General features: G+C 42.5%; 1 protein-coding gene across 1 annotated transcript in view; it reads right to left on the reverse strand.

The window, feature by feature from the left end:
- The window catches only part of LOC138245755 (mucin-2-like), a 66,485-nt gene that overhangs the window by 12,841 nt on the left and 30,577 nt on the right, over positions 1–23,067 (reverse strand). The window contains exons 3-5 of the mRNA XM_069199636.1: positions 20,184–21,302; positions 4,427–4,482; positions 1,362–1,458 (exon numbers count right to left, since the gene is read on the reverse strand). Coding sequence (XP_069055737.1) covers positions 1,362–1,458; positions 4,427–4,482; positions 20,184–21,302 — 1,272 coding nt within the window. The remainder of the gene's footprint in view (positions 1–1,361; positions 1,459–4,426; positions 4,483–20,183; positions 21,303–23,067) is intronic.

Consider the following 23,067-nt stretch of genomic DNA (forward strand, 5'->3'; position numbering starts at 1 on the left):
GTATACCTTTAAAAATGCTGTACAAAGTTGCAGGTTGCTGCATGTGGCATGACATCTCATGTTTTCCGATAAGGTAAACAAATGTATTGAAGGTTAATGCCAGTTATGTACCGTCTTTTGGGCTAACCCCAATTTCTGTGAGTGTTACATTTGTCTGCTATGCGGTTATCTATTCTTGGGCCATATTTGCTCTGAGTGTAATACGTCTTTGAAGGACCAATGCCATACGTTTTGACCTTCATTCGACATTTGGGGTAAGCCTGTTTTGCCACATTTTACAATGCAGGCCCTCAGTGCTTAGTTCACGAAAGGGTAAGTGCTAAGGCCATGGGTTTTGCTGAGAAGCCTGCAGCCAGGGTTATCGAATATCGGTTTTCGCAATACCAAAGCTGCGTAGTCTTGATTCCACCTCTAGCCTCTTTAATCCACCACCAGAGCCCCCCAACCCATTAACTCTCTCTTAATGGTTCCTGCTTTCTTCCATTATCATGGTGTTGTCCATCTTTCTGTTCATATTTTTCTCCTCCTTATGTGTTCCCTCCCTTGGCATGCGCCAAAGTCTGATGAGGGGAAATAATTGCCAGATGCCAAAAATAAGCCTTGGTGGGCCTTACCTCCAACCACCAGCTAAAAATAAGCACTGCAGACATTGTTGGAGTGTTGGCGTTCCTGATCAGTATCGTTTGCTTGTTGGTCTGAAAAAGGCCCGAGTACCCACTATTTTCAGATCCAGTACTGTTATATCCCCTGCTTTGTGGTATTTTGTTCCTAAAAGAGGTGCATCTGCAACTATTTGTAAATTGCTGGTCCAGTGAAGTAAAGAGTTGAAGACGCAGCTCTTTAAAGAACACTACACCAACGTGCATTTAGTCTACAAATCAGCTACCTCTCCTGTCACTTGTTAAGTTTATGCTTATTTTGTAAAGCGCTCTGCTGCCTTTCGGTTGGTTTTGCGAATATCACATACATACACACATACATAGATACACTGATGCAGTTTCAACTCTGTCATTGTCTTCTCACAGTGTCAGTGGAATGGGAACTGTTTGAATCACTAAATAGCATATAACACAAGTTGACATCCTGCTTGGCCCATTCTCAGACATTTTGTGGAGTCCGTTTTACAGAACACGCATCACCCACCTGGCAAACATCTCCTTCAACCACTATTGCATGAAATATTCACTCATTCTTGATGGACTGAATGAGGATAAGATGTTTCATATTCTACTCAACTTCTTGTTACCTCTTTAAGACCTTGAAAATATTTGGAGTTATATTAAGCAAGTTATTGTGGGTGTGACACTCCAGTTCCCACCTCCCCCCCAAATTGAAACATTTCCATGAAAAGGTTCACTTACTTTTTACTCTTAGCCCGAACAGCAGGATGAGCACACAGAAGGCCACGCATCCGCAAACCACAGCAATGAGTGAGGCACTAGAGAGGGCAGCCATACTCTAGAAAAAGATGGAGAGACAGCAAGAGATGAGAGAGGAGATATGTTCTCTGGAAAGAAGAAGAGACCTCAGGTGATTAGGAAACATGAAATGAGTCCAGAGAGATCTCACTGGGACTCACTCCCTAGGAACTACATAGACGTCAGAGGTCTGTCCTCAAAGCTAGTGGAAAACCATAGTCAGAGGTTCTCCCTCAGGTTTAGAGTAGAGACATTAAAGGCTTTTGTCTTCAGGTACGGTGGGAGAGACATTAGGGAATTTTCATTTCTCATGGAAAAAAACTGCAGCAGATGCAATAGTATACAAAAACAGGGAAGACCAGGGGGAGGGCAGGAGGCGGGTGCCAACATTAAGGGCATCTTTCTCCCAGTGGTGAAAGGGTGAAAGGCATAAGGGTGTATTACAAACAGGGAAGGAGCATGTCTATTCAGAAGAAGGGGAGAAGCACGATACCTATGCTGTCACAGACATTACAGGAGAGATAGTTATTATTATTCAATTTCAAGAATGATTAATTAAAAGATTATGACGTTGTGGGTCCTTGAGCTGATCTAGGTGTGTCTCCTTATATAATGCACATAACATTGGTGGTTACTCTGGTTTTAAATTAATAAAGTGTTATCATTTACCCAAATTGTATTCTCAGTTACAGTAATTAAGCACGAGCCTGATTGGATGTGAAGCTCAAACTTACAATGATTAACTGCACTTTGAAGGAAATGTGAAGGCATTATAAGAGCTTGGCGTACACTAAAATCAACTCATATTAAAGTCTCCGTGCAATAGCTCCTCGCTCTTCCCACCATGGGCACATAGATTTGGTAATAGGGGCTCAGCATAGCGACATCAGTTATCCATTACACCATATATTCTGCGAGACATATGTCTTTTCAATCTGCTTGGAGCAGGTAAAAAAAAAACACAAAAACAGCAAACGGTATCGTTTGGACTACAGAGACTGTTTAAAAAACACACACAAATTCCTTAATACACACCTTCACCTTTGATTGCATCCCATTATAAATATGCAGATCGTAAGGATTGTGAACTATGTCGGCATGTAAAATACTATTTTTCAGTTTAACAATGCATATATTAAATTAACATGTTTCCTGTTTGGTCCATTATAAATAAACATTTCTAATTGTAAAACCAATGAAACGTTTAACCGAGCCCAACATTCAGCTGCTAACATTCTTTGTTGAAATACTAATAAATGTAATTGCATTAGCATCATTTTTCTTATACAAATTTTAACAAACTATTAAGAAGTTTTGCAAACATTTGAGAGCAAACCTACAACTAGTATATGCAGCTGTGCACAGAAAGTCTCCTTACTTTATCTTTTGCCATTGCCCAGCTAGGTTCAAACACGTAGGCAAGGTTATTATTAGCGGGACGTCGAGGGTCCACTATGGCACCGCGGCACTTCTAGCGTAAGAAATCACAGTCTTACTGTTCACTGCAAAGTGCTATGGCCGTCTGGATCGTTTCTAAAACACGGGGAACAGGATGTTTCCATTACCAAGGTTTTACCTCAATTGATAACTTCCAAACTCCAGGAATTGTGCATGTTTTCCTTCTATGTTCCACTTGACAACATCAAGGCTTTAGACTTTGTGAGCTGGGATCCAAGCAGCTTGACATACATTTTGAGAGTGTCCCAGGGTTGTAATGCACATATTTTAATTACATTATTTATTGCAAGACAACTGGTATCCGTTTAGTGTCTCATGACTTCACAGAATAATATGCATTGACATGTTGCAGCCTTATAAGCAGTACATTAGCCTGTTGGCAGTTTGGAGACAGTCCAAACCATTATGTGTGATATGTCAGTGTCAGGCCTTCACAAAGCTCCTGAAGTGAATCTGGCTCCAGAGCCCTTCCAGGAAACAAGGAGCAACTTTAGCTCACTCAACAAAAATGTCTGAGAAATAGAATTAAGTAATGCACAGAGGATTGGTACAATCCGCTAAATACAGTAAAAGGATATTGTCGTTTAAGAACGGTTCGGTGGTTACAATGAGTGCCCAATACGGCATATACAGGCATATATATACGCAATAAACACAACTTAGTTGGCAGCCACTGTAGAGCTCTCCTGTATGGAGTCACACAGAAGACCTTTTCAGCACCCTAGCCGTGGTATTTGGCACTGCCTGCAGACCAGAGAGTAGATGAACTACTGTTCCCACCTAGAATGGACTATCATAATCTATGCCAGCCAATACCAAGTGTACAATTCGTGCAGTTAGATCTTCTTAGAAGAGTAGGTGCAATGACCCAAAGCTGCAACAAGCCTGGTCTGGGCACTCAGTGACAAATCCTCACTAAACAGAAAAAGATGGCTTCAAACTAGTGGACAACTCTAATAAGGGTCAAGCAGAATGACCTTGCCGTGGGCATTGACTCACTATTTTGTAGGAACTCAAGTTTAAATGGAAAATAAACATAAAGTTTGGAAATATGACCAGTTAATCAATTCATAGAGTACCGAGCACCAGCTGATTGGGCCCGCTTAAACCATCAGGGTCTGAGCCATGTTAATTGACTTAACTTTAATTGTTAATATTATAATATCACTATAACATTGACATCGATATTGTAGTGTGTTTTTCCAGCATTGGTTGGACACTGATGCTATGCCTTGCCTGTGTTATTAATGAATGTCATCTAGCTATTCCAGCCTAGTGAAGAGCTATCCTAGACATCTCGCTCGGGGTGGCAGAGCCCAGAGGCCTCGCTCCACGAGAAGGAAGACAGAGTAGAGCCACAGCATGGTAGATGTTGAAGTTGATTAGTGGAGGGCATAGTTGTCTTCATCCTACCTTCAAACAAATGCTGTCATTGTACTTGATATTGAGCTGCAGAATGGTGCAACCTGGAACACCAGTCACCTGTATAAAGCTCATGACAGTGAAAGTCCTTCGAACAGCTATTATAGCGTTGCATCATCAACTCTCACCTCTGTTTTCATCTCGTTTCCAGACAATGAGACATCTGATTTAGAAACTGGGATTTCTGAAAAAAATGCAAAACCCACATAATATGAGAGACGCTTAGTGATAGATTTTAATGAAGCATAGTGGGTAGAAGGGAATTAAGCTGACTATAATATTGTATAAGGAATTTCAGAAATGTAATACCAAAAGTTAGAAAATCACTAAAATGCATATAAACCATTTATTATTTCATAACAACAGAAGATACATAAGCCTGGACCCACACACCCTGCTTCAGGGAACATAAATAGCATCAAATTAGGCAGCATTATAGGCAGCACAGACATGAATGGGCAAGGTAGCACCTCTGGTAGGACGGCAGAGATCTGGCATCAGTACCTTCTTCTGGGGAAGGACTAGAAAGAGATAGCACTATTGGTGAGAGCGAGAGTTCATGCCTACTTTATTGTAGTACAAAATATTCAAAGCAAAGGTGAACTGAAAGCCATTTTAAGATAGAGACTAATGAGGTGACTGCATTGAGCACAGGGAGGTGAGGGAACATCAGCAAATGATGCTAACTTTACAGCTTCTAACATGGGACGATCAGGAAGGGGCTGTCAGCCAGGCCTCACAGCAGCAGTGCAAACCAGAAACATCAGCCCTCCACCTACAACAGTAAACACCTCCTCTTGGCCCTGCTGCCACTGCAGACTCCATTCAGAGTGCCACAGAATGGATGGAGAAAAGTGAAAGACATATCAGAAGAGAGTGGAGAAATGAGAAACAGAAGCAGTGGAGACTAAAGAGAAAGAGTAAGACAGGATACCTTGGGGTAAAACAGAAAATTAAATAGATGGGGGGAGGAGACAAACGTGATAAAGAGATCAATGTTACACGAAAGTGCAAGACAGAGGGACAGTGTGATGGAAAGTGTGACATGAGGCCCAATTCACAGAAATCAGTCTGAAATGTATGTTTGGAGGTTTGCACCTACGTGTGAAGTACATTTCTGACTTTTTTGACATTCACAAAGGTCTGCTTGACTAATCTTGGGACGATCGGACTGGCTTAGTTTTCCTGGAGGATTACCTAGAATTCTTTTGTGGATGTACTTTTTGTTTGAGAAAATATACCCATATATACATTAATCATGTTAAATTATCAGACTAAAGTGCAAATGTGCTTGTTACTTTTGTATTATTCACGAGGAAAATAATCTTTCTGTGTTGAAAGCCTTTATCAGTATGCACAACCATTTGGTAGTGTTCCCTCTCTATTCCCTTCATAGGTCTAGATTTGCTCCTGCCCTTGAAAAACCTAAATCCCCAGTCATAGGTGAGAATGTTCCTAACAAAGGTTTGTGAGTACCCAGAAACTCACACATCAGTGGGTGTCATCTACTTAACAAGGCCTTCGTATGTCAAATATCCTCATCAAACACATTTACAATATTTCTTTGCATAGCAGTCAACAAAATGGAGTCGAGAATGACAACTAGAATCAGAAAACTCAGAACTCTCCATGATTACGAAACCTAAAAAGTAATTAATGACAGCACTCTGGGGAGGAGCAACTTCTCCTCCAACCATGTAAATCCTAAAGAGATAGAAGAAATATATCTTCATAGTGCAAGTAATAAACGTAAATAAAATACACGAAGAAGATAAAATGTACATACAATGGCATAAATGTAAAAAAAAAGTTTAAGTAAGTGGGTCAATATCATCTAATACCAATAATTGATTTAGGTTCTTCCATTTAGTTAGTGCGGTTTGAAAATGCATCTGAGAATTTTCAAAATGTACAACAAATCTCTTTGATTGTTCCATAGTAGGAGCAGTGGCTTGAGTAGACTTTACTAAGTAAAATAGGATAGATAAAATAATACGGGCTAGAGCCGTTGGCATTAATTACAATATTTACACATGTGCTCGGCTATAACTAACTCTGCTGAAGTTCTGCTTACTTCCAGTTGTGGTTAATACAAAAACAGAAAATTTAAATAATGGGACATGAACACTGGGATAAGGCTGGCATTAAATATTTCCGCTAACTTTAGGGAATAAACATTGGTGCATGTACTGAAGGCTTCTTAAAGTTTTTCCAGATTTTCCTATAGTTGCATGCAATAAATTTAAATGAATTGAATTTATTATATAAGTATCAGAGATTTCTGTGAAGTCATGTGATGGTTACATCTTGTGAGACATTATAATGCTATATTTTAGAGTTCATATGATGGGGATATTTCCTGGCACGCATTTCGAGTATATATTACAGGAGCTGTATAACAGAGAAGTGTGTGTTATCGGGATATTGCAAGTCGCTAAGAAATTCCATGGGGATTATAGTTCTCTGAACTCAAAGGTGGACTTGCAATATCCATTTTATGTCCACCATGAAGCATTTTATTACTAATAGTACATAATCACGAAGATATAGCCCTCCCTGCAGCCCTATTTTAATAAAAAGTGTCTTGTTCCTTCTTGTAGTACATCCTATGGTTGCGTTTTTGTAAAATACCCATTCATTATGTACTATAAAAATAATTTTGTGTTGTGCTTGTAATTTGTCATACAATTTAATATGTCTAAACTGGCTTTGGGTTTAAATGTCAGGCAACCTCAAACAGTAGTCTGCTTTGTTGTTATGAACTCCAGCGGTGTAAGAAACAAACATGTTAACATGAATGAATTCCTGTGGCCTAATAAGGGCGAATTTCCAGGGGGAAAAGTTCAGATGTGATCTGTAAAATGAACAATCCCGGCAGCTACAATCCTACTCAGTAACCTGTGCTTTACATTGCCCGCGTGCTCTGGCAGCAGGCCACCGTGACGTCACAACTCCGATGGAAACAGGCATCACACGGTTCACCTGGCGAGGTCATTATGCCTCATGCGAAACAGATAGTATGTGCCACAGAAGTTAATCTCGTGATGCATGTCAGACACGCATTACGTGGCACATTTAAGGAGAACTTTCTGTCATTACTACGGGATTTTCTATGGTTCATAATTATGCTTTCTGGCATATTTCATGATTATGTATCAGCAGGTGAGAGAAATGATATTTTAGGGGTGCCACGAGCCTTTAGCATTTTTAAAAAGAGCCTTTGAATATACCGTAGTAATGTAATGGAAGTTTACTGTAACAGACTTAAAATCCAATGTAGGACATATCTGCATTTTCTTGCAATTCTCGGGCAGGGACTAAACCAAATGCTAAAATAGAACGGCTGCTGCGGCTTAGCAAGGAAAACTTGAGACGTCAGAGGAGTGAGTCAAACCACAGACTACAGAGAGTAGATGCCAAACAGGAAGAAAATGTGAGAGAGAGAGGGAGAAAGAGGGAGAGGGGCCGAGAGAGAGAAAAAGGGAGGAAGGCTGAGAAAGAAGGAGAGAGAATAGAGAGATATAGAGTGGGGAAGAGGAAAAGGGAGGGGAAATAGAGAGAAAAAAGGAGAATGGGAGGAGAGTCAGAGCAAGTGAGAGGAGATTGTGAGAGTGACAGAAAAAGACAGAAAAAGAACAAGCCAACTGGTGAGAAACAAAGACAAAGAAAGGGTGCACAGGCATTTGAAAGTGTAGAAGAAGACCAAGAGTTGGGTCGCACCCTGAAGGGACACAGGAGGTAGACTAGACATTCCACACCTCAAACACTACTTGCAACTCATCCAGACCTGGATGTCCAGTGCCTACTTGAATCTAAACCTAACCAAGACAGAAACCATATTATTTTCCAAAACCAATAAACAAGATACAATATAAAACTGACTCAACAACACAAACTTTGACGACTTTGAACCCTAACTTTCAAGTCCAAGTCACTTGGATTCACCCTGTTCCCCAACATCACTCTCAAAAATGACATTTCCGGAAACAAAAAGATGGCTTGATACCAGTTCTCTCTGGTAAACAAAGTGGAACAGTTTCTTCCAGAAAACAACTTCAGAACTGCTGTTCATACCCCACTACTCTTGGATTTGGATGGTGCTAAAGTCCTGGTCCAAGGCCTCCTAGGCTGTTACCCCTTAATAGCGACCTTGAAACTGCAGAAACACTCATCCAGGACCTGAGGAAATATGATCATATCAGTTTCTTCTTGACTGAAGTCCATTGCCTCCCCCTGCCAATCCACAACAATTTCGAAACCAGCTGCATAACTTACAAAGCTTTACGACCAGCACCCGCACATATCTTGCAGAGAAGAGCACTACCTCTGAGGACCTTTGTACACCTGCAACTACGACACCATTAGACTGCAGACTAAGAGGCGTAAAAAACAAAAGAAAAGACAAAAGGCCTTTTCTTTCTATGCACCCAGGATATGAAACAACATCCCCATATTCATTGGGACCATCCCAACACTTCTCCAATTTAGGAGAGAGTTATAGACTCACTTGCATTAATAAGCCACAACCCGGCTTTCGCCCTTCTTACTCTTCGAATTTATGCTTGTCTTTGAACTTGTACAGTGCTATGCTGCCTTTTGACTAGGTTTGTGCTGTAGAAATACTATATACATAAAAATATTGTCACTCTACATCTTTGTTAGAGTACAATGTATGTTGCTGCTTTAGATAATTAGCTAAAAAAAAAGTCAAGCCATAGCATGGACATCTATGCCTGAAAACATTGCATAATTTGGTCACAGAAAATTCTGCCCAAGTGAAAAGGGAGAGACAATCAGGGCCAGTAAATCCTGCCAGTGCTTGCCAGAAAATCACCTTCCCCTGTGAGTAAATATCTCCTGTCCTTGATTAGAAAATTGCAATTTTCTGCTGGGCATTAACTGCTCATTCTTGCTATTGAGAAACTCCCTGCTGTCCACTTCTCTAGTCTCTTACCCTCTGTACTCCCTACATCTGCAGGAATCCTCAGCTGGGTAGGTAATGTGTTCCATTTGAACACCTGTAAGGTCTTTCTCCTCCTCATCCTCACTAAGGTCTTGTAGCGCTGCAAAGTGGGTAGAAAATGTCCTCTGGGCCCATTCAGATTCTGGCAACTAGGAGAGAAGCTCCAGGGAGCCATAGCTATTTCTACGGAGCTTGCAGGGCTGCGGGGGAGGTGGAGACAGTCGCCTCTCCGCACCCAGCCTATAACTACTTCTCTTCATGTCCGGGCCTTTGCTTTTAAATGAGAAGAGCAGTCTACTCTCATTCAGCCTTGCTGGGACATGATAGGCTGAGCTGGCACATTCAGGGGCCATAGTAAGAATTCCTTACACTGTGTTTTGCAGGACTTATTTTTATTTGACTTGCATAGCACTCATTAGTTAACTTGACTGGTCAGAACAGATGAGGTAATAGGTGAGGCCTGAAGATCATAGGGGAAGGGGCATTACAGATGTGAGTAGGGCCATTGTAGCAGCAAGTGCCAGTGACTAAGAAGTGCCCAGCACCTCTGCTTTTATAATTGGTCTTTGGGACATTTAAATGGCTGAGTCAGAACCTACATGCTGGGCTAATTTCTGACATTTAATTATGTTACACCGGTACAAAGGAGCCGAGCTTCCTGGGCATTTGAAGACAGCACAGCGTTCTGAAGCTGATCCTTGCTTTTACTGATAGCCAGCGAGCCTTTTTCACTTTTGCTATTGTCTGCTTTTGTAGGACAGAAAAGATGCCGACGGCCACATTTCAAGCATTTTAATAACTCTTGGTAGGAGTGAGATCGATATGCAGAAATTTGCTGTATTTAATGTGTGAACGTAATAGTGCTCCAATTATCATGGTTTGAGTGTTTTCGTTAAGGATGAAGGGCATGGCGTTTTGGAGGAATGTGGCCTATCAGGAGTTGAAACTGAGATCCTCGTCCTGATTTATGCCTAGGTTCCTCGCTGATTTTGATAGAAACAGAGTCCTCAAACTCAACCCGTGAGAGCAGCGTGAGTATGTATTTGAGCAGGTGAAGCAGATGAAGCACCAGAATTGCTGTCTTGGAAGTCTGCTGACACGTCCAAGTTCCTCTATTTATGAGGACAATACATTATTACATTATTGCATTGTTTTTGTCTCCTATGGTCATCAGGTAAACGAATGTCGCAACCCTGTAGAAGTGGAAGAAGTAGTTGTGCATTCTTAGGAAGTCCATGAGGAACATCACATCCATTTTAAGAGGAAGGGATAGAGGGATGACTGTGGTAGTCTGCACGTGGCCTGGCCAGCGGAAAAGGACAGGTCGCACAGGGTGGTTATTTGTGAGAAGTCAGTAAGGAAGGTTTTTAGCCATTTTACAAAGTGGATGGTGATGTGAATAACTGACTGTAAGCGGTAAATGAGGATGATGTGACCGACAGTGTTGAATGAACCCGGAAGGTATTGGGAACCAGCATGCTTAGTGAGCCTTGATCATCTACGTCTACTAGGTCACCCCTGAATCTAATTAGGGCCATTTCTGTCACATGTTTAGGGCAGAAGCCAAATTGTGTAGTATTTAGGACATTGTGAGATTCAATGTGAGTTTGGTGGTGACAGATTTGTTTTGGATTTTTTTGAGTTCATGGGAACCCACAAAAGGGTTGCAGTTGTTTGGCTCGAGATTGGCGCTTTTGCTAAGGGAGTTAGTTGTTCAATGGCTACAGGATGTAGTGTACTTTAGCGGACTGTAAAAAGCTATTGATAAGGAGCCATTGCTTAATTTGTGAAAATAATATGCAGGGGGCAGAGTTTATATCACTAGCCCGTCACTGGAGCTGCGAATGATGGGTTCACCATATTCCAAGGCTACCTCATCTTGATTCTACTGCCCTTTCTTCCACTGCCCTACACTACAAGTATCTTTATCTCACTTTTACGGGATATTTTTTGTCTCTGATTTCTACCTTGGTCACTGTTTCCCTATCTTTCTTTTTCTCTCTTCTGTCTTTCTCTCATCGCTCTGGTTTAAAGTCTGATGATAAAAATAAGTCTCTGGCCCCAAAAAAGAGTTTTGGTGCTCACTTCTTCCAAATACCAACACATATTGAACAATGGTGAAGGCTTGTATAGTTACTGCCAGGGATTCTGCATGAGAGGATACATTGGCAGATGGTCACGAACCCCTGAGTCTTTCATGACTCAGAAATAGGGTAGAGTTTGATTTAGGTTGCTTTCTTTACGGAGAGGGTGTTGCCACATACTGTGTTTGTGGCTGTTGGTGTTTGGCTCACAAGGGCAACATCTGCACTCATTGTTAGTACTTTCTTGCCAATCAAGTTGCCCAAGGAGCTGCAAAAGTCTGTCATATGCGGGATGGCCATGTAGTAGAGTGGAGAATGATAAGCTCTTGAACTTCTTTGAATTCTACTTATTGTCTGGTTGTGGCTTCATTGCCTTTCTCCAATAGTATTTTTTTATTTGCCACTACTACTGTCTTGTGGTATGTAAACAGTGAGATTTTGAGGGCTAGAATTATAGGGGGATGATGACTTGTGCCATTTTGTTTCTAGGCTCTATCCTAAAGCCTCGTCACTCACAAACAGGCAGGCGCAATCACTAGAATCACAAAATCCATTGAGAGAATCATTGGCTATCTTGTTCTTCGGGCAGGGGTCTCTTAAAGAAATGCTGGCAGAGGATGGATCCAAACAAAGAAGCACTCACAGATTGAAGAGGATATTAAGGGCACCGGTATCCCACGTGGCTGATGCACTCCATCCGCCACTGTCAACCACTGCATTCAAGAGCATTTGCAAAAGGATGCAGAAAGACCCTTTCAAAATGCATTGTAAGGATGGCATTGTCTATAGACAAAATGTGCTAAAATATTCTATAGAGGAGCAGAGAGTTTTCTTTCGTAAATCAAAAGAGATGTTAAAACACCAGCTTGAGACATGCAAAGTGAAGACACTAATAGATCGAATATAATGCTTTGTTTTTGTTTTCTCACGTTTTTCTAACTTGTTAACTATTCAATTCAAATCTTCAAGGAGTTTGTGCCGCACACAAATACTCTCATGAATGATTAAATTGAGTGTGAATGTACTGAAAGTTCTTCTCACTCTTTTTTCCTGGTTGTATTGGGTCAAAAGTTTGCTGCTTGTTTAATTTTCGTGATTTCTTTCTTTATTTAGAAATCTCCACAATTACCTTTGAACCTAGCAGCCAGTTCAGACCCTGATGGAAGACACCTGAAAAAAACTGTGCTTAGCTAGGCACATAATGTAACCTTGGACGTGGCCCTCCTTCCTGTCCAACCATTCATTTGAAATCAGTGTCCCTGGCAAAAAGTACCTAACTGATTGTACAACTAAAACATAATGAGTGTTTGTAAAACTCAGCCTTCCCCAGTCCTCTTGGCGCTGACTAACAGGCATTTATTGTTACTCAACTGAATGGCACTCATTTTATTGACCTGAGAAGAATGAAAGCTTCAGTGGAAATGCTGGGTTTAAACCCTGTGACCATGAGGTCAAACACAAATTCATGTGGTGAATGCATTAGTCCACTGAGCCACCAGTCAAAGCACCTCTCATATCCCTCACATTTCTATCTTTATCAATTAGGTCCCCAGATGCTTTCCCTCTGTGTCTCACTTTGAGAGCCATTATCCCTAATGGACCTCTTAAATGCAAATGTAGTGCTCTGCAGAGAAGTAGAGTATTCTGGGACAGGAAAGACCATCAACTGATTTGTCCACCCTGTAGTCTTGAGTGGTGTATCATAGTTTATTTGCCTTAATTCTAGGTGATCTTTGGGTAATTTGGAGTGTAGGCAGCTGCGCACAGGAGAAATGGTGACAGTCCTCTAATTGTAGATAAAGCTCAATGACCTCTATCAGCCTTGGCTATTACTATGAACGTGAATGTTTGCAGACAGCACTGAATTGCGAACACTGGTGCGAGTGGAGGTGGAAACCTGACTGCAATCGGCTTTGATGCACCAGTGGCTAGGCGGAGTCGGATTGGGAAGGCGGGCAGTCAGGCAATGCCTCAGGGTCACCAGTGGGACGATTTTTTTAGTACCTTTGTGAACCAGCCTAAGAAACTTAGGGCCTGATTTATGAAAAGTTAGAGCCGCCTTTGCTTCATTTTTTGACGCAAAAGCGTTGCAAACTTACAAAATATAATTATATTTGCTAACTTTTCATAACTTAGGCCCTTACTTTCTTTCCCAGTCCCTGCCAGACCACTTTAATGTGGCACCAGTATCATGGTCACTCCCCTGCCATGCTGTAAATTGAGGCTTTACCCTCTGGAGCATTCTCACCTTGTCCCCTTGCCTCGTATGGGCTGCCCTGCCAGAAGCAGTGTCACCCCCCACCGTGCCAGGCCATCACATTTAGGCCATAGTGGGTGTGGGGAGGGTGGAAGTATGCACCGGCCTTTCAGGGGGGGCTAGGTGATTTTGTGCCCTTGGACCATTCCCACCTAAGTCCCTCTGGAGCAGCAGCAGTGTGGTTCTTTGACACCTCCCTTGACAGGTCATTGCCCTGAGGCTATAGTGGGTTGGGGTGGTGGTAAGAGAAGTGACCATTGTAGGGGCCAGTTGTTGCCACCTTAGCCTAAATATGTTTTAGGCCTTGCTGGGTAGAAGGAGGTTATTATAAATTTGGATGTAGCACTATAGTCAGAGCTGCAGATGTTGGAACTAGGTTTGAGTCCCAGTGTCAGCTCAACAAACTGTGATTCCAGGTAAATCACTTAATAGCCGTACCGAAAATAAAAAATAATTTGATCTTGTGTAATGTAACAGGTGCTCGTGTACATTGCTCCAGTGGCTTTGGACTGAGTTCTCGCTATATAAATCTACACAAAAAAATAACAAAAAATAACTGGATTCCAATGAGACTAACTAGATGGTGAGCCATAAGAGGGATGATCATGAGGGGATGTGGCCACTTTTTTGGAGTGTCCGGACCTAAGTGTGATCCCAATTCGACCCTGTGGCTAGGGTTACAATTAGGTGGTCTTCTTCTTTGGGTGGAAAATGTAAGATGAAGGATGGCTGTTGTCCACAAAGAAACAATGTGAACAGCCCATCCTTGCTCTTTTCCTCTCTTTCTACTTTGTGCCTTATTAGACAGACTAACAAAAACCTGGAAGAATAAGATGTACGTTTATAATTCTTTGCTACACAAGGCAGGTCCCTTAAAACCCTTTCCAGTGTTTTACTCATGTACAAGATGGATAATTAATACAAAAATTTATATTCATTGTCATAACATTTTAACTTTCAAGATCACACCAGGTAATTTTTGGTGCACTTACAGGAAGCAGTGCCCCTCACATTTTGAATTTGGATACTCCAACAAACGCAATTGTGAAATAAATAGCTCATGGTGGGCCCATCAGCAAAAGGCTATTGCAAGCAAAGAGTGACTTCAGTGACGAAGCATTCCACATAGTATATGTGAGGAGTGGGTTTATTATCCTAACCTAGATCAGGGTATGAGAAAAGATAGGCAGTTGATGAATTGTAGGAAACTTCTATTTTTCCTAAGGTCCATAGCATTTGTGCATAGATCCTCCTTACATGGTCCTAGGTATCTACCCTATGAAATTCATTACACCCACCCCCTCCAATGAGTTAACAATACTTAACATTCCAGTAACTCTGGGGCCGGTGGAGTTAATAGGGATTGCAATTTGGACCATAAAAAGCCCCAGTAAAATTAGGAATACCAGATGGATCAGTAATTTTCATCCCCCTATCATTCCTTATTTTTCCCCATTATTTTAACCAGTTGCTCCATATCAGGATGAAACAATACTGACCTGGGTTACTGCAGATCATGGAATAAGATTCAGCCAGTAATAAGATTGGCTGTTGCAATCCAAATCAAGGTACCAGAGGCCTTAGCACGAGGCCCACAGACTTCAGGATCTTCCTGGCGATTACAGTCTAGTTTCTCATCACAGCAGACCCCTGGGCGGTGTATTCTTCATATGTCATGTAGGCCTCAGACCTCATACTGTATTCTGACATCAGTGCAAGGCCTGCTCTATCACCCATCCCCTCTGAGTAGTGAGAAAGTGTTGTAACCTTACAAGCTGGATTTTTGAACTTGCTGAATACCAAGGCTGCATAGACCCCTAATGACAGATTTTCTGTATTTCCTTTCCTCTGCCTTTCCGCTTTGTGTGTTTTTACCCACTGATGCTCTCAGGAAATGTCTGATGTGGGGAAATAAGCACTGGTGCCCAAACTTAAGTGCTGGTGGCAGCCCCCAACTAAGCACTGGTAGGAGCCCTTCTCTACCAGCTCTCCTTTAAATGAAACCCGAGTAGATCCTGCTGCAGCTGCGTGCTGCCAGTTTCTCAAGATCTATGTTGCCTTTTTCCACAAGCCTGATGCCTTGCTAGAGCTCTGATACCTTTCTCTGCTACTGATGCTGATCTTGTCTCTGTGGCGGTCCCACAGCCCAAGGAGTCAAGAGACACAGCGTGCCAAGAAGGCTCCTTTAGCCATAACCAGAGATAGCAGTAAAGCAGGAAAGGTGTCTAAGATTAGCCATCAGGTTCAAATGAACTCAGTGGTGACTGCCTGGTGCGCACACGATCTCCCTGTGTCAACATTTGCTTATTGGCATTTTCCCCTTCCCAAAACTACTAACGCCTGTCTGCTGTAATATAAACATATGCGTGGCCCAAAGTGGCCTGGAGGGCAAAAGTGTCCCCGACTTATTACCCGTTTGGTGAAGCTTGGGAAACAGACATCCAGCATAACCCAGATCAAAAAGCAATCACAGGCACTGCGTGGTCCCTGTTGTGTCCCCTTGGGCCTGTAAACACTCACACCACCTTCCCAAGAGGGCCAGACCCGTGGCTGCTCCTCAGTACCAAGGAATGTCCACTTTATAAGTGTTCTTGAGTCAGTTGCATCTATTATTCTAGTTGTGGTTTTATATTTATGAGTCATTAAATATATGATCGCAGGAATGCTTGAAGGTGTAGTTGATGTTTTTGTGAAAGTGTTGTTTGTGATTATGGGCACAGCAGACAGAGGTCTGTGAGATGTCCACGATGCACAAGTACTGGCACACCCAAACCCTTAACGAGGAGACAATGTGGCGTTTGCAGTTCCCAAAACTTTTAACCATAAGCACTGACATACAAGATCTTGCCACCTAGACCTTGTTTTCTTTACCTACATGGTTTACGATTTATATTGTGGGGTCCAAGTCACAAAAAAATGTTATACGTCTAGATCCGTACATTCACTCTTTTGCACAGGGGTAAGTACATGACCTTTCGTAATTCACAAACATTTGCAGTAGTGCCAACAAGTACCATCAACAGGGTCTTTCCAGGTTTACCACTGTAAATTGTACACAAAGCACATTCACGCGTGGGAGAAGCTGCAGCCTGCATAATCCGAAAAAACATAAGGCATTTTGGTGGAGCTAAAAGAAAAGCTTAATTACTCACTGTATTGAAATGTTTCTTTCTTAAACCAGATTCCAATATTTACATAGTGCATAACTATTGTATTTGCAAAAAAAATCGGTACACAAATATTGTGTGCCACAAATGTCTTAAATACTGTTCCTTGACCCTGGAACAGTGGTCCTCAAACTTTTTAATGCTGCACCCCCCCCCCCAGTGAAAAACAAAATCATTGGCCTCCCCCTCTGAATTTTTCACAATTGTTCCATTAAATTGCCAATGTTTAAATATGTCTACACTTAATTAATTAACAAATACACAATGCCAAACATACTATTCTGGTCAGGCAGGCCTACTAAAATGTAAGAGTCCACAGTGTGATTATTGGAGACAGGGGTTTTGAGGAGTATTTGGAGTCCCCTCCCTTTTGACACATACTCTCAGCTTGGATATTCATGGCAAAACAAGTTAGTGGTGGCCCATTACAGAGCGGTTTGCTGCTGCTCATTTTTTTCAATTTAAAACTAAGCCCTGTATCAGAATAATATAATGCTTCTTTTGGCCAGAGCCTGGCGCCCCTTCTGGGATCACTTCTGCCCCCTGGGGGGTCCCATCCCCAGTTTGAAGACCCCTGCCCTAGAAGGTAACGTTAATCCTCCTTTTGTATATGTTTACTACAGTGACCAGTATGTCTTAACCAGTACCGCTAAAAGCAGCACCAGCCCACAGTGGACTTTGTGGATTGATTGTGCAAATGAAGAGCAGCAGCTGAGCTGGAAAACCCCAAACAACTTTCATTTATGTTCAGATTTCGGAACTCCTAACCTGGATGTGACACTCCGTGCAGATGACTCTATCATATTCATTATCACAGTGTTTTCTAGTCTTTGGCTCCCATGCACAAAAGCAAAACAGGAAATGCCCTTGAGGTGACACAGCAAAATTACAGAGCGGGCCAGACTTTTGGGCCCCTGAAGCGAGAAAACTGCTGAGAGGCCTAGACACTGGGACACTTGCAGACAGAAAGCACTGAGTTTGAGCGACACCGAGTGGCAGGGAGGGCTGAGAGGCCTGAATTCTCAGACCTATTAGGTGATGGGCTTTGTGCAGTGCTCTAAACTCAGGTTCACCCCAGGACAGTGCTTAATTTGTAAATAAAAAGGTGCCGGTGCCAAAAGCCCTCCTCTTAAACACGCGCCTGCTGCAATTCAATTTGTGATCATGGAATACGGAGGCAGCGTAATCTTGAAGCCATCTCGGGCCTCTCCAATCCATTTAAAGCCACTCGCTGTCCCTTCAGCTCACTCTTGCAGCTTTCTAATTTCTCCCTTTGTGACACTTTTTCCTTTTTCCCTTCATCCGTCTTTCCCATCTGTGTCTTTTGCTCGCAGCAAATGCTTGAGGCAGAAGAATAAGCCCCAGCCCTCAAAAATAAGTGCCGGTGCTCAGCACCGGAAACAACAAGCACAAATTAAGCACTGCCCCAGTGCCTAACGATGCCTTCTTCCTTTTCTTGTTTCCATGAAAGAAACAATAGAGAGAAAACTGAGTGCCAGGTGAAATGACCTGGCAAGAAGGTAGACACCCATTTATGAGCTAGAAGTGTATAATAGGACACGTACACCAGCTGATCAGTGCATGCTCAGATAGATATACTAGCAGATAGAGCTGCAGGGTCAGAGCATAGGAGAGCGGATTCTTGTTGCACCATGAGTCGGATATGCAGGGATACGTGTTATAAAGGCAGCCTGGATCAGTATGGAACCTCCATCGCCAAAGGACATGTGGTATGAGAGGGGGCCAGTGTAGGGTGGGCACTGCAAGAGATAGTGGAGCTAGGATGCTCTGTATAAGAGGAAGCAATGAAGAAGCAAAGATCCACATCAAATGTTTGTTGGAAGGACAAAGTATGTTGTGGTTGATGGACTAAGCCCTCCGTCAGCCATGTGTGACTGGCTGTTTCCTCTAGCATCGGCATGGCCAGATTTAGTGGCATATTTACAAGTCCCTAGCGCCACCGGAGCATTACTTTTTGTGACTCTCTGGTGGCACTGTGCCCTGTGCCATATTTACCAAGTGGCGTTAAGCAACTTTGCATTGCTTAACGCCTGCTTGTAAATAGGGCCCCTCGGCACAGTTTTTTGCAGCCGAGGGGTGTGCAATGGGTGTTGCTGTGGACATGCCCACGCAACACCCATTGCTTTTTTACGCTGCCCCAGATTTACAAGGAAAAGTAAATCTGAGGCAGTGCCAAAAACTAACACCATCCCTAGGGTGGTGTTAGCATGACGCAACGAGGAGAAATACTTTTATTTCTCCTTGTTTTGGCTTTTTCTGCATTCTGCAGCACACATAGAAAGAGCAAAAGGCCATTAATGATTGTCTATGGCACTAAATTTAGCTGCAAGGGTGCCTGCGTTCACGCTAGACAGCTACATTTAGCGCCAGAACTAAGGGAAACACTGGAGTGCACTGTATATTTGTAAATAGGATGTATCCCTGCATTTCTTGCTGTCAATTTTGGTGCAGCGGTGCAACACTTCTTGTAAGTATGCCCCTTAGTTTTCACCCCCAGTCAAAACTATTAGAAGGCCTCAAGCTGATACATGAGACAAAGGTAACTAACATAGTCATACTTTTTGATTGAATTCTGGTACTTATAGTTTGTTTTCTGTTATAAACTACAAAAACATGATGACAATGTAATAACAGTGCTAGCCAAGCTATTCAACTGAGATATGGAACCGGGATTAATCCATGTCTGCATAAGTGTCGAATGTTACTTATGCGAAACAAATAGCAATATGTAACATATGTTTTGCCACTTCCATAGTGCTGCAAAAATCTAATTGAAGACTAATAGAGTGCTGGGCACAGCAATAGGCCTGCCATAGGAACTCTATGGCATTAAAGTACAGAAAGCTGGGATTACCCAGTAGGTGCAAAGGACACACAGCTGCAACCCTTTAACAGAAACTTTGCGCCTTTGCACTTATCTCTCTTTAAAAAAAAAAAAAATAGCATTACTATCATTTCATTAGCTGCACAGATACATTATGTACATATAGAAACTACACAACCTTCTTGTTCCATTGTCATTATGAAGACAAGTTTCCCGGAACCTATGCCTCCCATTCTGCTAAGCCAGGGGTGTAACACAGTCTCCTGAAACCCCTGCAGCCTAGGAGGGGGTGGTCAACCCTTCAGGTGTGCCCATTCAGCCCAAGACCGATGAATATAAGGGAGATATAGGAGACTTAGGGCCCCTCTTCTTATTCTGCAGGGGGCCCATGATCTTGCATTACTCCACTGAGCCATGCTAGGGAGCAGAGACGTAGAGCTGCTCTGCAGTCAACATTTTTTAATTCAAGAGGAAGCCCTCACGTCTGTGATTAGTGGTGAGGTGAAAAAAACCTAACCATCATAATAGTCTAGCGCACAAGAGAATATGCAGAGGAAGGCACCTCCTACCTGCAGTTCTGGCGGCTGGCCTCATGGTCTGTGTGGTATGTTGTCCTGTCGGAGCTGGTTGCCGCTCTCCATTGCCAAACACCAGTGTGCTTATTTTCGCAGTTGTTGGAAAACTTCCCATTGAATCCATGTAGGGAGAACTAAGTGTTCTTGAGTCGGTCAGCGTAGTTGCGTCTGTAAATCTGGTTGTGGTTTTATATTTATGAGTTATTAAATCTATGATCGCAGGAATGCTTGCAGGTGTGGTTGGTGTTTTAGTGAAACTAAATGCCGGTACAGTTTTAGTAGACGGTGCAGTTGTGGGCATGCTATTAATACGAATAGCAGCATTTGTAGAGGCATCTGGTGGCGTGGTGCTGGCAACAGCAATGGTTGCAGAAACAGGAGGTGATATTGTGACTGTGGCTGTTGTGTGAACTAGTAAATTTTTAGTGATAAGTGGCTTAAAAGGTGTAGCTGTGGATGGGGTGATGTCTGCAGTTGTATATGGAATTGCTGGTGGAGAAGATATCCCTGAACTTGGCAAAGCAGTTATTGTTGCTGTTTCATCAATTGTAAGTGTATTGACTATGGTTGTTAGTATGGTCCCAGCTGTAGTAATAGCGGTGAATTTTGATTCACATGTTGGTGCAGGTGTATGCGAAAGTGTTGGGGTGGTGGTTGATGCAGCACTATGTGCAATTGGTGTGGTGGCAGGTATAGCTGTTGTGTATGTGGTTACAAATGTAGTTGCTGGTGTGGATTTCACTGTGTTTGTTGGTGTGGTAATCATTGTGGTTGCTGGTGTAGTTGCTGGTATGCTGGTAGGTAAAGTTTGGGCCTCTGTGGTTGTTGATACAGAAAGAGTTGTGATTGTGGTTGTTTGTGCAGTTGTTGGCATTGTTGTTTGTTTGGTTGTACTTATTGGTATGGTTGTTGGTAAGTATGTGCTTGTTGGTGCAGTTGTGACTGTTGTTGCATCTATGGTTGTTGGTGCAGCTGTGGGTGTTTGTGCAGCTGTGGTTGTTGGTGGAGCAGTGGTTGTTTGTTCCAGTGTGGTTGTGGCTTCAGTTGTAGTTACAAATATTGTTGTGGGTTTTGTAGTAGTTGTTGTAGTTGTTCTTGCTGTAGTTGTAGGAGCTGAAAAATAAGAATTAATAATCACTTGTTGTAATTTTTTTAGGGATATTGTGATGCCCGTAGAGACTACTGTAAGATGTAAAACAAAAGAGGACAAGTGAGAGGTAATGAAATTGAAGTGTTTTGACAAACAACAGAGCGATATGGAGCAAGGCAGGTGGCCGAGAAATAGAAAATAAAAGAGCAAGTGTTAGGTTTTTTAGTCTAGCTGCTTGAATCCAAGTGCCCAAGACGTACCACAATATTTACAGGTCTATGGATAAGCATGTCCTAATCCAGTGCAATCTTAATAGTGATATAGCTGTTGTTTGCACCTGTAGAATAGCTATGTTCACACCTAAGTGGTTAGGGGTCTAAGGAAAGAAATGTGAGGGTTCTGGCTCACAAAAGCCTGACTACTGAAAGTCTACATTAATCCCAATTGCGACTGCAAACTCTCTTTTCCTCATATTTCCTTTAGTTTGTTTTCCGATTCCCCAAATAACTGTTGTTTGGATTTGTCAGTGTCTATGGTGGGGTTCTCTGACCTGGAGTTATCGTATGCCATCCACATAATAGGCTAGCATTGTTGGGCATAGACAGATATAGAGACCGACATCTAGGCAGGCTAGCAAGTATTTTTTGAAGGTCCTGTCATATAGGTTGCACAAAATGCACATCTGGAAACCAGAAGCTTTAGTGGATAACCAAAGCCTTGGAAAAACCTGTAATGTCTGGCTTTGTCTCCTACGTGTGGATCTAATACCCACTGATAGGGGGTGTTACAATACGCACTACTGCCCTAAACTAACACCTGCGTCTTTATTGGGTCTATAAAGTTGGGCTGAAGTGGACTGAACAGTGAGATTTAATGACCATACATTACTGGTCCATATAACCTTCTTCCCAGGGGATTTCCTTTCATAATTCACTCTGCTATTGACTGTGACCCCCCAGCACAAGAGAACATTTATTGGCTGAGATAGTATTAAACAAGCCCTCGTGCTGTTTGTGGCACTGCAACTAATCCACATTTGCAGACCTTTCTTTTGAGGATTAGATAATCTCTCTAGCCAGACTCAAGAATGTTTCCCTAAGATTTCTCGCCACCCAGAGTGGCGGACTGGTCTGTGGAGAGAAAAAGGGATTTCCTGACAGGCTGGGGCCAGGTCAGGCACACATACAATTGTTCAACAAAATAGTTTCTGTTTAACAGAATAGTTTCCTACAAAGAGCAAACCAGGGTGTCCCAGCATCAAAATAATATCCTACAAGCCCAGAGGGGATAAACTAGTCAAGACTGAAAAGCAGTGTTTCCAGTTTCTTTCTAAATATGGACAAAGGCGGCTAAAACACTCTTTAAATGGCACAAGAGCCCAATGCTTGGCTGCCCAAAAAGAAAAGGAGCGTCCATTTGCATTCTTAGGGGAGGAGAAAGGCATAGCCTAAGCAGCTTTTGAGTCTCTAAGATGAACATATAGCTGTACTAAATTTTGCGATTGTCTTGGAGCACCTTGCGAGTACCATGGCCTTATAAATCACTCTCTTGTACACCAGAAGCCAGTGCAGGTCCCGAAGATGGGTGCAAATCAATTGAAATGGAGGCATCTGGAGCAGCAATCGAGCCACCCCGTTCTGCACCACCTCAGGTGCTGAATGGAATATTTAGGTAATCGCAAATAAATGGAACTACCATAGTCCAGCCCTAGGTCGACTGTGACGTTGATAACTGATTTCCTTCAGGACACTGGAAGGAAGTCCAAACTTTTCTGAGAGCTTTCAGAAG

The sequence above is a fragment of the Pleurodeles waltl genome, chromosome 7 (assembly GCF_031143425.1).
Source record: "Pleurodeles waltl isolate 20211129_DDA chromosome 7, aPleWal1.hap1.20221129, whole genome shotgun sequence".
Classification (NCBI taxonomy): Eukaryota; Metazoa; Chordata; class Amphibia; order Caudata; family Salamandridae; genus Pleurodeles; species Pleurodeles waltl.